Source organism: Osmia lignaria, chromosome 16 (assembly GCF_051020975.1).
Source record: "Osmia lignaria lignaria isolate PbOS001 chromosome 16, iyOsmLign1, whole genome shotgun sequence".
Classification (NCBI taxonomy): domain Eukaryota; kingdom Metazoa; phylum Arthropoda; class Insecta; order Hymenoptera; family Megachilidae; genus Osmia; species Osmia lignaria.
The window spans coordinates 3816871-3835996 of NC_135047.1; the positions used below are offsets into that span (position 1 = coordinate 3816871).

The 19126-nt window shown below is 45.4% G+C and overlaps 1 protein-coding gene across 2 annotated transcripts in view; it reads left to right on the forward strand.

The window, feature by feature from the left end:
• Positions 1–15466, forward strand: part of Msx (homeobox protein Msx) — a 42195-nt gene extending 26729 nt beyond the window's left edge. The window contains exon 3 of one of the 2 annotated variants that reach the window (XM_076692968.1): positions 14895–15466. In XM_076692968.1, coding sequence (XP_076549083.1) covers positions 14895–14902 — 8 coding nt within the window. In that variant the 3' untranslated portion in view covers positions 14903–15466. The remainder of the gene's footprint in view (positions 1–14894) is intronic. The other variant, XM_076692967.1, reaches the window with a different exon arrangement.
• The last annotated feature ends 3660 nt before the right edge of the window (positions 15467–19126 follow it).

A 19126-nucleotide genomic window follows, 5' to 3' on the forward strand; every position in this document is an offset into this window, starting at 1 on the left:
CCTCATTCCTTCGTCCGGTACGAAAATTAAGAAACAATTGGAAATATCGAACGTTCCTCGGAACGTTTCGAGCGTGCCGAAAACTTTAGCCCGACGATCGTGGTACCGGCGTTGAAAACGAACGCGTGCACACGTGTATCGGGTGAACGGCGTGTCCTGGCCACGTGTGGATGTATCGTGCATGTACGTGCGTGTGTCCAGAAGTATGCGCCACGAGGAGGTGGGTCGCCTTTTGTTTTAGCATCAGGGAACTAAAGGGAGAGCCCCTTCGAGTGGGTTACCACGAGATCTCGCCAGCTGATATCCCTGCTTTTTTGTCAATTTATAAGGATTTATACCGGCGACCCGCGGATACGCTGCTACCTTCCCTCCCGACCCCTCGCCCCGAACCGCGAGAGCAACGTTTTACCAAGGGGTGGTCCTCGTGGCTGAGAATCGACCAGCCTGGCCGGGAAAGGGAGAATAAAGCTTCGTCGGGACAGGCGAAAAGGGGGAAGGTGGGGATCCTGGAAGACGCTCCGACAAAAGGATACCCGACCAAGGTGCTCGTTGTTAGCTCGAAACTTTGCTTTTCGATTTTTCCTTGCCTCGCTCAATTGTTGCAACGCTTCCAAAATGTAGATAGAATTTCTACCTCTACCGGATAAATTGTACGGGGTTAAATAACGGTTATTTTACGGGGTGATGTACGAAGCGTGACGAGGAAATTCGCGAAACGAGTGGACCGACCCTCAGGGGGTGGGAGGTTGACAATTAAGCAATTATCTTCGGTGTCTTCCACCTCGGCCCATTTCTCTCGCCCCGTTCCCGTGATCGTCGTTGCAACGGACAAGGAGGACCCGACAAGAGGGAAAGTGTCGGTCGACGAGTGGAGCAGAAAGACGCGGGGCTCGAGGTGCAAAAGGGTAAAAACGAGCGAACGAGGATCGCGTGAGAGAAACGAAGAGAGAGGTGAAAGAAGCAGAGGGAGGAACCGTATCTTAATGATATTGTAGCCGGCTTGCACACGCGCAGGCTTCCTCTAATTGCGCCACCGAAGCGGCCATGTTACCTAGGGGGTGCAACGAAGAGGGAAGATCCTCCGTCAGGACCACGTTCTGCGCGTGTATGCTCCCATACACACACACGCTCGCCGCCGTGTGCACACGTGTCAAAGAAGGACGGACATGCGTGTTGAAGAGGAACAGCGTCGAACAGAGGGTGTCCGATAGACGAGGAGAAGAATAAAGGGGAGAACGAAGCGAAAGAAGAAGACAGAGGTAAATAGAAGATGTTCCGGCGAGAAGAAAGACGGCTTCAGGTGAAAAGGATACGAAAGGGGCGAGAAAGAAAGAGAAACGAGCAGGTTGAAGCGAAACGAACTAAATGGGAGAGAAGGAGAGAGAAAAAGAGGGGAAGGTGCGAGCAGGAAAGAGAAAGGTAGGGGTGGGAGAGAAGAGGCGACAGAGAGGGGGATCTTGGAGGTAAAAAGCTGGAAATGCAGCATGGCGGTTGGGAATCGGTAGCAATTATTACGAAACGACGCCGGTTGAATGCGAATACCTAGCAAGAGGGAGAAAAAGAGACAGAGGAGGGAGAATTTCGGGCCAACTCGATGTGGGTGGCGAAACGATGCGATAACCGCGTGGAAGAGCCGATTGCAGCTCGTTGCCTTCTAATTGTCCCTACGAGTCCACTCGATTCGTTTGAATATATTAACCCATCTAAAATATCATTAAAAAAGCATAATCACCCTCTGCTTCTACTACCCCTATCCTGTTTATTCGTCAACTCTTCAAGTTTTCCTGATTTGTTTGAACATAATTTGCCATTTAATGATCAAGTTGATGCAGCATGACGGCTGTCGGTAAGAATGCCACTTTTCGAGGGTGCCATTTTACAGACAGACAGACAGCCTTTTCATCCTACAAATGTTGCCTTTCGAAATAAGAGAGCAACTTAATCTCACATTAGCCCAGACCGTATCTCACGTTTAAGGCGAGCGTACAAACGTGACTGCACTTCTGACATTTCGAATATCGTTGCATTTAACCGACACGTATCCCGCTACAAATACCCGTGCCTCAAACTTATCTGCCGCATGCCTATCTAACTGTGATCGCCCTACGCCGAGTAACAATGCGAAATAATGAGAATCCATTTCGCCTCTCCACCTGCCCCTCTGGCAAAATCGTGGTCAGTGGCGAAATGAAATAAAACTCGAAACGACAATAATTCAGTGGAAGTGCCATTATCTCGAATGGTAAAAAAAAAAAAGAAGAAGAAAAATCTAAAAGATACGACAAATTTATGAGGTGCGAAACACGGAACGATCTCTAATGGTAATACTTGTGATTTTAAAGAAATTCTGAATGAAAAAAATCTGATTGTACGAACGCGTAACGTAAACGGTACCATACTGTTGGCAGTTATCGCAATTGCTCGAGTGCTTATCGTAACGTTATAACTGTGGAAGCTCCTCTCCATTTGAACTTCGCTACGTTGCCTACGACCTGGCCGAGTTTGCAACGGGGACGTGCTAAGATAACAGGGATTGTTTAGACACGCTGTTACTTTGGGAACACTTGCACATTGCCGGTTAATTGTGCCGTCGAGAATAGTAACTTCGTCTTCGGCCGGAAACACGGATAGATATGACGTCAGGAATGTTATATAATTGTACGAGGCGGCGATGTGCAAATCGACGCGATTGTCGGACAAATTAGAAGCTAATGGAGAAACAACGATTCGACATTTTTTATTTTTCTACGATCAATAAAAGACTTTCTTCTTTTCATACACCGTTAAATGGCTTGATTGCTGAGGGATACACGAGCAATGGGCCAAGTGAACCGTGACAAAAACACGTATCGCAAGGCGAAATTGCAATAGAAGGTGGAATAGCACGCGCCATGAGCATCGCAAGACCAGGTGGGGGATGCGAGTTAAAATGGGAGGGTTGTTCGGGCAAGCAACCACTTTGGCGCACGCGTAACCGCTGCCAGTCAATATTAACCGACGAGTCAGCCCCGAGACTTTGGTGTCACTGACGTAAAAAGCAGCCGCGTCGAATCAAACCTTTTTTATTAGTCGATGGTGTACGTATCAAACAACCCCTTATGATACATCCTGAATTCCATAAGTAATTATCACTGACACGTGATACTTTGTCACAAGAAAGTTCTTAATTAGTGATCGTTCTGTATCTGGCGCCCTAAAAATTTTCTATACTTCAAATTTTATTTTTTAAGGGTTGAAAGAGACCATACCTCTTTCAATTGTAATACCAAAAAAGGGTCCACTAAAAGAACCTTTAGTTCCCAAGAAATCATCCAACCATTTCCAAACGAGCGGTCGGGGGTGAGAAAGGGTGTGCGCGCGCGATGTCGCAAATAATTGGTCAATAATACCCTCACGGCTGGCGAAAAGCAGGCTGCTCGAGGGACGAAACGTCGTCGGGGCGTTATCGTGAACGGTGTAGCCGTGTTCAACGAATACCAGCCCCCTTACTCTGGTCGGGGCCCCCCCACCCGGAGGCAGCGCTGACAACTTCTCATTGTCCGGGATTCAGCTTGACGTCGCGGGGACGTGCTCATTGTTAATTAAACTACGCGTCGCCGCGCCATTGCCGCAGAACTCCGTGTTACTCCGATAACTGCGGCCTCTACCCGCGCCTATCGAGCCGCTCGCGTTTTCTCCTCGCAACGCGACACGTTTCATCCGCGGCTTTCGCTAATAACCGCGCCGCTTTAATTACCACAACGAATTAACGCGATTGCTCCCGATGCTACTTGGTAGAGGTTGTGCCTCCTGCGTCAAGGTTAAGGGTTGAAAGGGGTAAAAACTGGTCTAGACGAACCCTTATCTTACTGTAGGAGTAAACTTTGAATGAACTGATGATAATTACTCGGGTGTATTCAATGTTTATCGTGACATATTCATTCTTTCTTCGGCAAACAACCCCAGAAAATAATATCCATTGTGAATAGCACAGAATAAAGAGTATATTTCTTATAGGATCTTCTTTGAAGTTCAATATTGTAAAGTCTGTAAGCTGGAAAGCCCTTGTAGCGCGTAATACAAGATTGCATATTACACCGCAAGATCACGATGGTCGCCCTAATTCTCTCACGATCGGGCGTCTCGATGCTCCTTAAGCGGCCCATAAAACGCAGGAAATTACCGGGTAGGAACGCCGTGACGTTCTTCCCGATACGGACCTTATCGTAACTAAACGCCATCGCTTCGAGCTGGCTGGATTCCTGAAAGTTACTGAGTACATAGCTGGAGGGGTTGAGGCGCGGGGGCGAAAGAAGCGAGATAGAGGGTAGTTTCTTCGGTCCTTTCAACGAACCATCTCACGTGCAACGATTCCCTATTGTGTGTCACGGTTGAGGCGTCTTTTTCACGCTTCGAAATCGTCGCTCTCCTAATTTCGGAGTCAGACGATGGGAAGGAATATCACGGTGTGAAGTGTATAATAAAAGGGATGACATAAAATGAACTGCTGAAGTATTTCGTTTTCCACCAGTCGTTTCTTCCTCTCAACATTTTCTATCGAACTAAATTTTCAGATCTATAAGCAAAAGCTTTATTCGGAATAATCGTAGATTGTTCTTAAAGTGTGGTTCGCAGAAACAAGAGGCCAATGGCGGAACGTTCGAAGAATCCGGATCCTGGACGTTCGTGCAAATTAGCAGCGGCCGGTGACAGTATCCATGATCACCGTGACACCAAGTAACCACCGCTCGTCGTTCCCCATACATTCCTATCTGCAATCCTTCTGGCTGTCCGTGACAGCCGCGGGATGGCTGTCGTTGCGATCTCTGCAGGAGCGAGAACTCGAAGAGAGTCGTACGATCTTCGGGAGGCCTTTAGAACGAGAGGTCGCTAGTTGGTAGCGTGCCGTTTACCTCTTCCTCTCGCCCCCGTCTTTTGTCTCTTTTCCTCAGACAACACAGTTTGCTTGTATTCTCGTCTCGTTCCGTTGCCGCATCTCTTTTCCTCTTTTCTCTCTCTCTCTCTCTCTCTCGACACCATCGTCCTTTCCGTTTCTCCTTCTCTTTCCTTTCGACCGCGTCTGCGGACGATAGTCGAGCAGAGCCGTAGAGTAGAGTCAGCTACGAGCACTCCGGAGTGCCGACAATACCCAGGAAATTACATAACTGTTGGAAATATCAACCAATACCAGTGCTCTCCGGCATAGCCGCGAGCCGGCGGCGTCGGTGGCGTCGGCGGTGTCGGTGGCAACCCCTCCGTGCCATTATTATAACTGGGTAGGTGGCGTATTATACGCGGCCGTCGGGGGAACTCAGGCGGGCGAACGAGATAGCACCGTGCTTGGAGAATGAAACGAGAAATTGAGTTGTGCTGGAAACGGGGAAAGGGGATGCTACACCACCATGGAACCCGGGGGCGGCGGAGACGAACGGCGTCGCGATGGACGCGAACGACGTCCCGGGAACGAACAAATTCTTTCACTTTTCTTTTACTCTTCAAACTTTTAATAAAAATCCCGATACTTGTTGGCAATTGTGAATTAATTAAGTCTCAAGTGTCTGAACTCTTTTGTTAATAAATAAAAGGATCATGATTCTTTTTATAAATGAAGTATCTGGGTAACCCAAGTATTCTACTTGAAATTAATAAAAATGTCTAAAAATGGGAATTTTAGAGATGTATGATTTTTAAATGATTTTCAAAAAAGATCGATACCTCGAGGCCATCGCTATTCAAGAGAGACGAGCAACGAGAACGAGGAGAGATAGTGCTCCAGTTGCACGTATACCGGTGGCAGCACGTCGACTGCCGAGTAATTCGCAAAAATTAATTACTAACTTGTTCCACGGCGAGAAAGGATCTCTCGTACCGACTGTAGTCCGGGGACAAAGGAAAAAGGAGCTGCTTCAGGAATCGTCGCACAATGGAACGAGAATAGCTAGCCGTTCCTCGAGAAAACCACCGCGCAATCGTGCATTTCCTCTGACACTGATTTTCCACCAGATTTTTTAAGGCTTTCATCAGTTATTAAACTTAAAAAAAAATTAGAAAGAATAAAGTATCAACTACTCGAAAACCAGCAAGCTCAAATCGGATACTGTATGCATAACGATAACACCAAACCCCAGGACATTTCAATTCGTAAATACAAAAGGGTCCATAAAAACTGGTCGACGATATAAATAAGCATTTAATGTTGCGCGCTCCTAAATTGAATCTCGGCCACCCAACGATCTGTGGACAAGATCCTTAGGGGTGAAATCTCTGGGAAACTATTGTCCACCCTCCGACGCCCTGACGGCTCGTATAGAGGTAAGTGACTTGACAAATCTTTCTCCTCGCTTAATGCACCCCATAAAAGCTGGCATTACATACGAAAAGTCAAGCGCCGCGACGATGGACCCCATACGTTCTCTGTTTGCCTATTATGTATGGTTTACCGTGGTTTAACCAGGGGAAATCTGGTAGCACGAGAGGGTCCGATGGAGGGAGTGAACCCCGAGAGACTTATGACTGTGATTAAGTGTGATGTATCGAGAAATGGATATGAAAAGTTTGGGGTGGAATTCACCCTTCGTCGAAATCTTCGTAATTCCTTTCCTTTCGCGCAAAAATCTTATATCTTTCTCACAGGGAAGCAAGTATGTATTCCTCAAAATTTACATGTTTCAATTACCGATTCTTATCGTTCAAAACATTATTAATCATTTGCATGAAGAAACAGATTTTTCCTTTAGCCTCATTTACGTCATCATTTAAACTAGACTTTACAAATGCGTGCAAAAAGCATATACGTCAAGGAACGTGACATTTAAACGCGCAACAGTTAATGAGGAATATTCCCGGCAAGACGGAAATGAGCTACGTACGTACATATCTGCTTCACTGCAACTACATTATGCCTGCGTTTATTCATTAGAGAACAATCGAACGATCCGCGACATGGAGCATTATTGTAAAAACCACAACAGGGAAATTCAGCCGGTGATATTCAATTATCCTGATTCAAAAACAATTCTTTTTTCCCATGTTTGTCGTCGCCTTTATGCATTCCCGTAAAATTCCTCTTGACATTATCCATTGAAACTTTGTACATCTATACGAGTATCAAAGATCGTTCTATTCATTTCATTATTCTATTTACTAATTTAACGAAACATCTACAAAAATCATCCCCTTCGAAAGTATATGTTAAGAAAAACGAATAGCTTTACTAGTACGAACACGAGCAGAGCATCTAAAACGAGGGCAAGAGACAAAGAAGCGTGATCGAATAAGGAAACGTGGAGAAATGTTAAAGTGACCGAAAGGAAAATGTAAGGGGGATCGTAATGCGGCGGAGAAAGGGAACATTGTGTCGTCTGGCAAAGGGGTAATTCCACAGTAGGAAGCCTTATTGGAAAAGGGTAGATAAGGTAGTAGGCGCTGAGGGGAGGTAAAGGGGAGGATGTAGGTAGGTGTGAATGGGCGTGCAAAGGGTGACGGTGTAGGTGAGCTGGCGAATAAGTGCTGCGGATGCACGCGTGTGTTGGATGGGGCGAAGGGGTGCGGGGGGTGCGGCAGCGTTGAACGGAAATTAAATATGCCTCACTCGATAAGTCAGAGTACCATAGGAGGGCTCCGTATCAACGCCGGGAGATGAGCTATTGTGCTATTTTCGAGCGAAATCTCGGCGAGGCCATCCCCTCGAGTTCTGTCTCTGTAAAACGCTTTTCGCTTATTCCGTCGCCGAGGCGAGCGGATATCGACATGGTCGCTGCTTCCAGCTTGATTCGAAAATATTTTCATTCTTCTCCTTTTTTTATTTTCACGCGAATGACAAAAAAATGAAACATCTAACAGTGAAGTACAATTAACAGACACTTCGATCCGACCATCGTTCGCCCTTTATTATCAATAAAGAAGAATGATGAATTATTCCGAGAATCGTTTTATTTGGCGAGAAACAACGAGACGAGGAGCGAAGTTAATTTAACCGGACAGTAAAGGCCGCGTTGCGAGCAAAATAATTATATCGGATTTATCGTCAAAGTCGGTACAACGCCGCGAGCCCTTAGATAATAGGCTTTTTACGACTCGGTCGCACGAACTACGCGATTCGAAAGTTACGATACTGTAAAGACCTTTTTACGAGGCCGTTACTCGTAACTGTTACTCATATTCTTTTTCTTTTTTTCTCTATTCACCCTTCAATGAATCCAGAGACACTTCGAACAATAAACAGCCAAGAACAATCGTGCATCTTTGTCACAATCTCGATAGAAAATAACGAAATTTAGTTCTATGGGGTGCGTTTCATTCTATTCAGGTTTCTCAATAACGATTTCATAGAAGTATATCGGCATCAGGGGGTGAATCTTGCAGGAGGACAGAAACGTCCACTCGAGCCACAGAATCATCCTCTCGAGATCATAACCGTGACTAGAGCGGCCCATTCACGTTCAACAACTCTCCTGAATGAATTCGTCCCGTGAAATCGTCGACAAAGCCCTGCTCGACCGAACATCATCATCCTGAAACGATTTTCCAAAATCACTGCGCGTTCAAAAGAAGCTTGAACGCATTCACGCGAGGGAAGTTGTCGAGTCGTTCATTGTTGCGGCACCTATTAATGAAGTGATCGTTGATAAAAGATGAGTCGAACGCTTGTCATCGCTACCGAACGCTCTCCAACTCTTTCAATGAATCTTACCACTCGCAAAAATCCGTGCAAAGTGGCTCCTCGAGAAAGCGTACTGTTCATTGAGGATGAGCAAACAAGCATGAATGAATCTGAACGAAGAGGTCTCTCGAGAATATAAACATAAAAGCTGTTGATGCTGGTCATTTTACCGATTCATCCCGATAAATCAATTATTTATATCGGAAAGAAAATTTCAAGCTTTGAAAAATTCTTAGTCATCGTCTTTTGTTACATTTTGCAATTTGGATCACTGATCCTTGAAAATCTAATGCCTAAAAAAAATCAGGAATTAGAAGTTCACTGACCCAAAGCAAATCGTACCAAGATGACCCTCCTCTGGGACATTAGCGATACACGATTTCAGAAGATGGTCCCCATAAAGTCATCATTAGGATTGAGGCCGTGACAGGCTCTCGATCGAGCGGAAGGCGGTCCGGGTGAAAAGTTGGAGCGAAAAATGAAACAGGCTCACGGGCCAGTGAACTGAAGCGGGCTCTTTCGGCCGTTTCTAAATCCGACATAATACGACCCGAACGAGATTATTTCACGATTTATCACCGAGTTCGCTGAATGCTTAGGGTGGTCTATTAGGTATCGGGAGGGTGGCCAGGCAAGATGGCGGCCAAGACTGGCGAACAATTGAGCGTTGGACCGATGACAAATGACACGAGGAACCGTCTGCCGTCTTCTTTGACTTATGACTTTTCCCTTTGTGCGGCTCGAACCCGATACCACGAAACCGAAGCTCAGGTGTTTTCTTCGACGGAGCAGATTTTTCACCACCACTCTGCGTTCCCACCCCCCACCCCCTACTAGATAAGAAAGATTCGCTTTACACTTTGAAACAAATTTTCGTGCTCACCACGCTTTCTCGAAGAACGAACTTATTTTTTCAATAACAATGCAAAATGTCTATTAATCTTACTCAGTAAGTTTCCACGTATTTGCCTACACGTAGGTCAAGTTCAGCAGTTAAAAAGATACTCCGGAAACAGATGAACCTTAACCTGAGTTAACTGAATAAAAAGGAAAAAATAGAACGAACTAGTTTTCAATCGACGATTCATTTAGCTTCGATTTTCCAGCAATTTCAAAGTCGAAGGAGACGAAGTTGACTCCCGGTTTTTGTCCACCGAACATTACAGCAATACGAATTGCATTAGCATCGATGAATGGCCATTAATTCCGACCGCATAAGATATTTTTCACGGCGACGTTAATGAGGTCACTTATCGGTGGTGTATAGCGTTACCGATGCGAACCGTTTGCCAGTACATGCTCAATTTCTCGCAAACAAGTCGAATACGACGACACAATAACAATGCTTGCTCTGTTCCGAATGCAAATCCGGTATCGAAGAAAAGAACAACGAACTCTGGCATTTTCCATTTACCATGAATACGTTCTAACGAGTAAAAGACGAAATAATCGAACGAGAATCGGTGAATATCGATTCGGTATCCTTTAATACCTTCAACAAAGAAAACGAAGAGATTTATACGGAAAAATTTCTACGGTCAAAGTGAAATATCGTTCCGTAACACGCGTGAAACGAAGCTTCTTTCGAACCCACGGTCGAATTCGTGAGGCGTAATGCTTCCGGCGATTGTCGACCGATTATCGAGTCGATTAGAATCGCGGTATAATGAAAATAATTGGAATACAATCACTTAAATGCGAGCCGTGGGTCAATGCTTCGTGCCAGCCGGGGCAGGCATTGACATTTATGCGTCAAACATACACGCGTCACTGATCGGAAGGACACGCGGTATTCCGTTTCGAAACGCATTCAATGGTCCCGAAAATCAAGTGAAATATAATTGAAATCGAATCAGAGGCATAGGATCGAAATCTATTAGGATTCCAATTGAAAATGGAATAATCATCAGAGGATGATTCCTCTCGGAAAAAAGCATGCCGAATCGAATTTGCCGTGTGTTGTATCGACAGTGGTCGCACGATCGCGCGGCAAGATGGACGAGCACCGTGGCTGGCTCCTGTTCCTCCTTTCATCCCCTCAATAAACGAAGAAGCGAGAGAGGAGGAGAAACAGGTCGAAAAAGAATCGTTGGGACAAGGGATAGACGATATCGGGGCCGGAGTTCGCTTGAAACGAGAGCTGCCAACGAGTGGAACACGAGCCAGGTGCAAAGTGACTGCTGGTAGAGTTCCCTGAAGACAGAGGAACAGACTTATCCGAAGAGGTCGAAGAAGGAAGGAGAGAACGATGGACAGAGTCCTCGTATGTCGGCCAGAAGTTTCTCGGAACACAATCGCATATAATACATATGCAATAGTCCCGGTGGAGTCCGCTGCCAGTCGGCCGAGTCCCGAACGAGAGTCCAGAACGGACACCGAAGGTGGACATCGGATCGTGCAACATGGCCGCCTCGCTGCGTCGCGTCGCGTCGCACCGCGCCACGCCGAGCCACGCTCGATAATTGAAGGGCTGCCCACCGAATCCCTTCCTCCTTATTCACCCACCTCCTCACCGGTTCTCTTTTTGCCAGGATCCCTCTACCGACCTGATCGGTAGCCGTAGAATTATGAGTCCTTCGGATAATGTCGCTTGTTATTACGCTCCCTATCGACGTTTCCTAATCTACGGCGAGCAAGGACCACCTTCTCGACACGAAGGCTAATTAAGATCGCTGGCTACGGGACGATGCTCCTCTAATTGAACTTCGCGAGCCCTGAACGTGCAGAGGTACTCTTTGGTACCTCCACTCTCTGTTCCCTTTTATCGTGTTTGCTTACGAGGCTGATCGACGATCGCTTTTTTAATACGAAAAACAAACTCGAGAGGAAAATTTTCTTATGAAATAATGCGAGTGAACAAGGATGATTCTAGAATCGCTTAACAAACAACGCTTAGTCACCGATCGAATCTTGATAATGATTCCGATTTTCTCGCGCACGCGGCCTGCCAAGAGAACGACGGGGGGACGTCGGGACGCCCAGTTATCTCCCGACTTATCGTTCAGATACAATAATGGCCCGGGAAAATGTCCCCGGCACGCAATAATGGCCTGTTAAAAGAGCCAGTCTTTCTCTCTCCTGCCACGTGTGCACCTTTCTATTCCCTACTCTTTTCTTTTGCTCCTTCTTGACATCCCCTACAATCCTACAACGTCGTAAGCAGTGGCGTAGCTCGATGATCGTACCGGAAATTTGTGGTAGCTTGACGTTTCGATTAATAGTAACGAGGACAAAAATATTCCGCTTTTATTCAAAAAAGAAACGCGTTGATTTCAGAGAGTTCTACGCGGCTGCGGATATTACACGCGCGCAAGCTCCAAACGCAGTTACACGCGGGCGGAGGCAACAGGGCGAAGGACTGCATCCTGGGGGTTGATTCGTATTACTCGTGTTTGCCGAAGGGATTTTCAGGGTTTCGGTGCGAGGGGGAAAAATAATTAAAAGCGTTTATCTTGCGTAATCCTGGACACGAGCGGTTGATGGAAGCCGTGGGGGAGGATGGGGTCTACGCACCTGCAGTTTCTCCGCTAAATATGATGGATCGCCGGGAAATATTGCCTGTATGCAACCACCGAAAAATCATTTTTATCACGTTTCTTCGAAAAATATCTTCGTGTCTCGTTTAATGTTAAAAAATTGTTTCGAGTAACCGCCGATATTCTATGAAAATTGAATATTCAAATATCTATACGGCAATGAGGAAAACAATCGGCACAAATATCTTATACAATTATATACGAATCCGATCAAATGTGTTTGGTTCAAATTCAGGGTCTAATGATTACCAAGCACTTCCGCCGATGAATATTTATCAAATTTACCGATCGTTGTCTCGACACGGACCGATACGACGCATCGTTCCTTCTTTAACTCGTGTACCGTCATGCATATGCATGATATCGGGCTGATTTAGAAAACAATATCTACGTTATTTGTCCCTTTACGTAAAATCAACGCGCGATCGACCGACGGAGTTCACAGTTTAATAAGTTCCATCGCGTTGAATTCGATTTCCATCGATTCACCAATGGAATTAAAATTGGTAATTTCCATTGTTCCCTCGCTACACCTAGCCTCTCGCCTTTCTACAAACGGACCCTCTCTTTCTCACTTTCAAATTGCCAAGTTCACATAATGGTAAACAAAATATTTTCCAAAATTTCCGTCAAAAGTGGTGATTGAAATTCGAAGCAAGGAACACGGATTAAACGAGATTGCCACGGTTCATTGTTTCCCTTAATTTCGCTGGCCTAGGGCTCCGAGTTTCGACGCGTTAATCGGCAATTTCGCGGGCCGGAAAAATCTTGACGATGTTACGGTGAACTAATAACGTAAATACAGGTCGGATATATTCGAGGTAGGTAAAGTAAAGCCGCTTCAGTGTGGCGAACAGTTAATGGGAGACCACCCGTAGCCATACTCCTAATACCGACGCGATTAAATGCAGACAGGATATTAAAGCACGCTCTATACACCCGCGCTGGTCATAACACATTTTGACAATGCATCGTCCGGGCAATAAAGTAAAATCGTAAACCTCTTGCCACTCTCATCCGCGACTGGGAGCTTTCAATATCGTCCTACGAACGGAACGCGATACCCTGATGACTTATTTATAATAATTAACCTATGGACCAAAAAATCACAATTTTCACGGTGAGTCAAAGTCTTCCGAATTATACGGGATTTCGAGGAAAAGGATTCGAAAGGGATCGGAATCGAAGCGTGCAACGGTACAAGGCAGCGTGGAACGCTCGTTTCTCAGCGGTGCAAGTGAAATTCGAGTCGGCAGATCTAATGGTGGCAAAGGCGAGTCATCACGTACACCGGTGAACAAGCTGCGACCTGGGTAACCCGTTACGGGGACACGAAACAGAGAATGGAAATCACGAACACGCGAAAGAACCCGTGTCGTGTTGCGGGCATTAGCTAACGCGCGTGTCATCGCGTCGCGGATCGAGCTGGCGGACACGCGAGAATTCATGGAAAGAAATGGTTGCCGGTTAACGATACCAGGGGTAACGAGCTCGCCATGATCATTTGCCTAAGTTGCTCGACTCGCGTGATATTATTGCTTAACATTGGAATTTGATCCGAGGGTTACTTGTTTGATTCGATCCTATCGGAGATTTTTAAATAGCGAACACAACTCGTGTTTCTTTCCTGAAACATTTCAACAATTCGTTAATGCCCCGGGGTAATTAGATTATGGATTTCTGAGCAATTTCATCTATGTTGTTCCAGTCGCGTGATGTTATTGCTTGAGATTGGAATTCTATTTAGCGATGGAAAGAAATTGTCAGGGGTTGCTAGATTTTTACATATACATCGTCGAGGATTAATTTTTAATATTATTTTTTTATGTTCGTATTTTCACGAATGCTGACATTATAAGAAACCGGGACAACGGTGGATAGTTTGAGCTGTCCCTTCATAAAATCTTTGGAACTCGCGAGTGAACATCGCATTACTTTAAATGAACGTAAAACTGCCAAATAAAGAGTGCCATTCGGGGCATGAAAATTACGCGAAGTAGAAGGGGAAACGACTCAATTTATCGGACCGCGAGTTAACACAATATCGCATTAAGAGGCTGCGAGGGAAGCTCGTTTTCGAGATGGCTACTCGTATTTTCGCGCCGCTTGATTCACGACTCGCTTAAAGCGGTTTTCGTACATAAACAGGGATATGCAAGACGTTTCGCGATACGGTGGGCGCGTTCGAGATGATATACCGCCGTCAGAATCGGATAGGGGGCGACGATTCCGCGAGGAGGATCATCCGCGTTCGCAGGTTCATTCGACGTAATTGTCCCTCTACCCTGACGAATATATTTCGCGTAATACTAAAGATCGTTCCTCGCATTTTTCATTTTCACAATATAACGCGAACAGCGACGAGATCGGGCATAATAACGTCGCGATAACTGGAGGGGCCAAGGTTCGTCGTTTTCCTCTTTTCATTTCTCATCATTTGCATTTTCATACGTTGGCCAAAAGGAAACTCGCGTTCGCGCAATTTCGTCGGTTGTAAAATAAAGATTCCTTGGATTATTCATTATTTTTTAACCGATCAATGGCATTCGATTGTTCGTCGCGTTACGCGAAATTGCGATTACGTATTGGAAAGTTGAAGCAATTTTTATCACCTTTATAAATTCTGTTAATTGATACAAATTCCAGTAACAATCGTCGTAGAAATATCTGGTCGAATAACTCGAAGAAACCGTCTGGTTTCGATCGTTTCCTCCCAGATAGGTGAACGGACACCTTTTCAACGAGAGAATCGCTAGTGCCATCCCGTCAGAGAGATAGGACACGGTGTTTCGCGCGGAGTGCAGGATCGACGCGGCAAAACGCCTTTTAATCTTGTTTCTTCGAGCGTCAGGCATTTTTCTGAGAAGACACGGGGAGGGAAGCCGTCTATTTTCGCCCTCGGAGACGAGGATACTAAACGTTAAACGGTGACAAACGCCACGAGGAAGATAGGCTCGCGCGACGCAACTCGAACGGATGCTTGTACCATTAACCGCAGACCACGGATTGGGATAGATCCGAGGACTAATGGAGTCGTTCGGCTGTAAGCGACTCGGCAGAAGAGGGAGAAAAAAAAAAGGAGAAAGAGAGAAAGAGAAGGGAGGAGATTTCGTATCTCTTGTCAAACAAATATCGTCGTTCCCACGCGACTCACGGGGTGCAACATCTGGACACGTTCGCGGTTAAAGTGAGAAAATTTTGGTAATGACACTTGAGGATCTTTTCGAACCTTGCATCTTGCATATGGAATTTCGGAATATGAAAAGGGTGACTCAAATGCTTATGGTATATCACAGTTTCTTAATATAAAATTGTCGATTGTTATTTAGGACGTATAAAGTCTGAACCGATTTCATCACATAAAAGTATTGCAAAATAGCATCTATGGTATATTGAATGGAAGCTTAAAGTTGAATAAATATGACTATATAAAAGTTTCATCGATATTTTTAATATCAATATCGATGGTATTGGTAATTTCCTAAATTGATCCTGAACCACTCGCAAAAATGATGACCAAAGGGTCTGATAGTTACGGCACTGCTCTGTTCCCTTTCCCTTACTGCTATATTCTATCTCTGTTTGGTTGGCGACGTTTTAACCCGTGTGCCGGTCTTTGCCGGGATATCATCTGGAAGGTGAGACGCAGCAGAGAAGCGCACCCGGTACGGTGGACTAATTGGCCGATAAATCAACCTCCGGCTTACCTTCTCTCCACCGTCGCTTCGCTGGACCTTTTAGACTCATAGGTGGACTTTCCGGACGTAAGGTATACACGCGCCCGGAGTCTAATTTTGAACGACGGCTCGTACCTCGGATAAATTCACGATACACTAACGTTTCCGACAGTCCCTTATACCTTTGTGTTTTTCTTATGAAACGTATCGCGTTACGGTTGGTCAATTAACACCTTCGAAGCATGTAATTTGATGCTCGAGAACCATAAGCTTTGAAATTAAGACGAAGAGAAAGAAATTGGAGAATTTAATTTGAAAAGCGCCTTGATGATTAGAAATTATTTAAAATTCTACTCGAAAGCTTGAAACTCTAATGCTTTAATTTTTAATCGCGCGTTCTTGTTAACAGTTAATTACATGCGCAGCTGATTACATATTCAAATTGACGAGATTCAATTTAAAGCATCGATTAAACGATTCGCGGCACGAAATCGGTCCGTATACTCCTCAACTTTATTCCCAGGCGTCGTTTCTCATGATTTCGAGCAAAAGCTACGCATACGTTCGCGTATTTAATGCACCAATCAAGTCCCGGACGGAACGACGCGAGAACGCCGTCCAAACGAGCACGACGAAGATATTTTATCAGCGAGGATCGAGATCATCGCCGATAGCCAACAGTCGACGCGATAAATTCTCAAACTCGACCCTCTCTGCCGAGCCTATTCGCATTTTCGTGAAAATTCTAATTCCTTTTCTGCGTTTTGCGCCCGCGTACCCGTACTATCTGGATCGACGTAAATTTAACACTGTTTCAAATTTCAACTATGAAATTTCCGAGAGGATACACGGTAAGTTCGCTTCATGATCGGAGCCAACAACGTCTCAAAGCGAAAGCTTAAATACAACCGACGTAATTCATAAAATTCCTTCACTAACTTACACAACGTCGTCTGTAACGAGTGAAATTCAGAAAATTATGGTCTCAAATTCTCAACGCAATATTACTGTCCGAATTACCTAGTGCTATGTTTCATTCTATCTAAAAATACAATTCTAACACCGGTGGTAAGCGATAGTTTTCAAGAAAGTTCATACTTAGAGTTCGTATCGAAAAGGGTTAATAATCCGCGGCGACCACCGGCAGCCCCGAGCAAGAGATTATCGCGTCGAGACGATCGGTGTTCGATGCTCCCGTAATTTGTGTTTTCGTTATTGCGTCCGATTCCAGTTGGCCGAAGGCACGGGAGAACAACGACGGTATCTGGTGTCGCGGAGCAGCCGAGAATGCGAGAAACCTCCACCGCGTGTGGAACAGGTTCTTCGTTTTCCGGGGGCAGATCGGTGTTCGCTTGTTACCGCGAACAGAAGGAGGAAGAGGAACCGCATGGAAAGGTGGAGTAAGAGAGATAGAAGAGCGTGTGTGAGCACACCACACCGTACCACCACGTACGCGCACTAATCGCATCGAGCGAACTTGTTGGAATTAATTGGTCCGGCCAATTAACGCTCACGGCCTGAAACGCGTCGAGGGCAATGAAGGCGCACGATTGGCCTCGTCCCCGCCACCCTTCGACGCTCGATATCCTTCGCGGCGAGCTCGCTTCCTGCGAAACCCCTAATTAATTTCGACTCAAGGCTGTTCGCTGAAAATTGGACAATCTACAATGTTGACAGAGAAACCACGTTGTTGATCAATGTACGAATTGCTTTCCGATTCCTTTTTGGGATAACGGATCTTTTAGCATCTACTAATCGAAAGAAACTTTAGAAAGCTGGTACTTTGATATTCCCTTTTTAAATATCGTAAGTCCGGAAGACCTCTCAATAATTAATGAGAAGGATAATTGATACTTGCCACAATTAGTGGAGAAGTTAACGTTTGGATGAAAAACGACGTAGGAAAACGTTATACCCTGCGATAACTCGATTATTACGGAACATATTGATTCATGTATGCTGCACGAGCCGGCCAGCAAAAAGCGAATTTGAATCGGCCGGTAAAACAATGAAATAACGATGTAATCTTCGACAATGGACGGCATAACCGGGCCGTAGTCGCGCGTTGTCCGCTTGTTAGCGATGATATATCACATATGTACAGCAGCTGTCATCTTACTTGTCCTTTGACGGCATATTTATACCGGTTTCACCCTGTTCCATGTCGGCCGATCGCCGATAACGGATGCACCTCGCTAATGCTACTTGCTCACCGAGACGCCTTTGCGCTTCTGACTTCGTTACCGATTCCCTAGATATTATACACGCCTAACCGAAACTAATTACCGAATAATTCTGATCTAATCGTTCGTTATTGAAAAGATTCGTTGGAGGTCGATCGAAGAAGACAGAAAATCCTTGAGATTCTCTATTGAAGAGACGATTTGTTTTCGATAAAATGAAATAATTTGCAAATATCCCTCGTGGATCTATCATTAACTATCTCAACTGTGTTTCTAGGCGCATTTATAGCAAGTTCACATTGTGCATGATATCCAATGATCGATAAGCGACACGCGCATTAACGTCCGCAATCAGGATGAAAACAGGATCGGGATCCGTAATCAGGATCGGCTGTTACGTTCTCGGAGGCCATTACTCAAAGATTCGACACGCCGGGAAAATACGCGTCACATGACGATTAAACGCGCGTTATACTAAGCTCAATTTCTCGTTAACCTGTCGCTCGGAGTTACGTACCTTGAAGTAAAATCGCAATAGGTGTGGTGAATCAAGAGTAAATCGAATAGGATTATCGTCGTTTTTGCGTGCTTCGAGTCACGAATCGAATCGATTATATAATTTAAACTTATCGCGTTGGATTATCATTGTTCGTTGTTTGATAATACACAAATAAATATCGAATATCCCAATGCAGAGGTAAAAAATTGAAAAAGAGAAGGAAGAACTGTTACGGTAGTGTCGGGTTTTCGATCGAACGCGATCCCCGTGGAAAAACACGAAGCGAGGAGAAGAAATGGCGGATCCGTTTAACAAGGTGCTTCGCCTACCGGATAATACATAAGGGGTATTAAGGCCGCTACTCAATTGGGTATGAGCTCACCGAGAGGTGGACGTCTCAATTTTCTTCGCGACTTAATGACCGATCGTTAAAACCCGGCTTCGCCTCGAACCGGCTCCAAGCCGCACGAGAACGACCGAGAGGAAACGAGACGAGGATACTCGGGATCCTCTACGGAGCCTTCTACACACACCCTCGCAGACCATGCTCTCGACGTTCTAACGTAATCACGGTCTTTCTGTCGTAATGA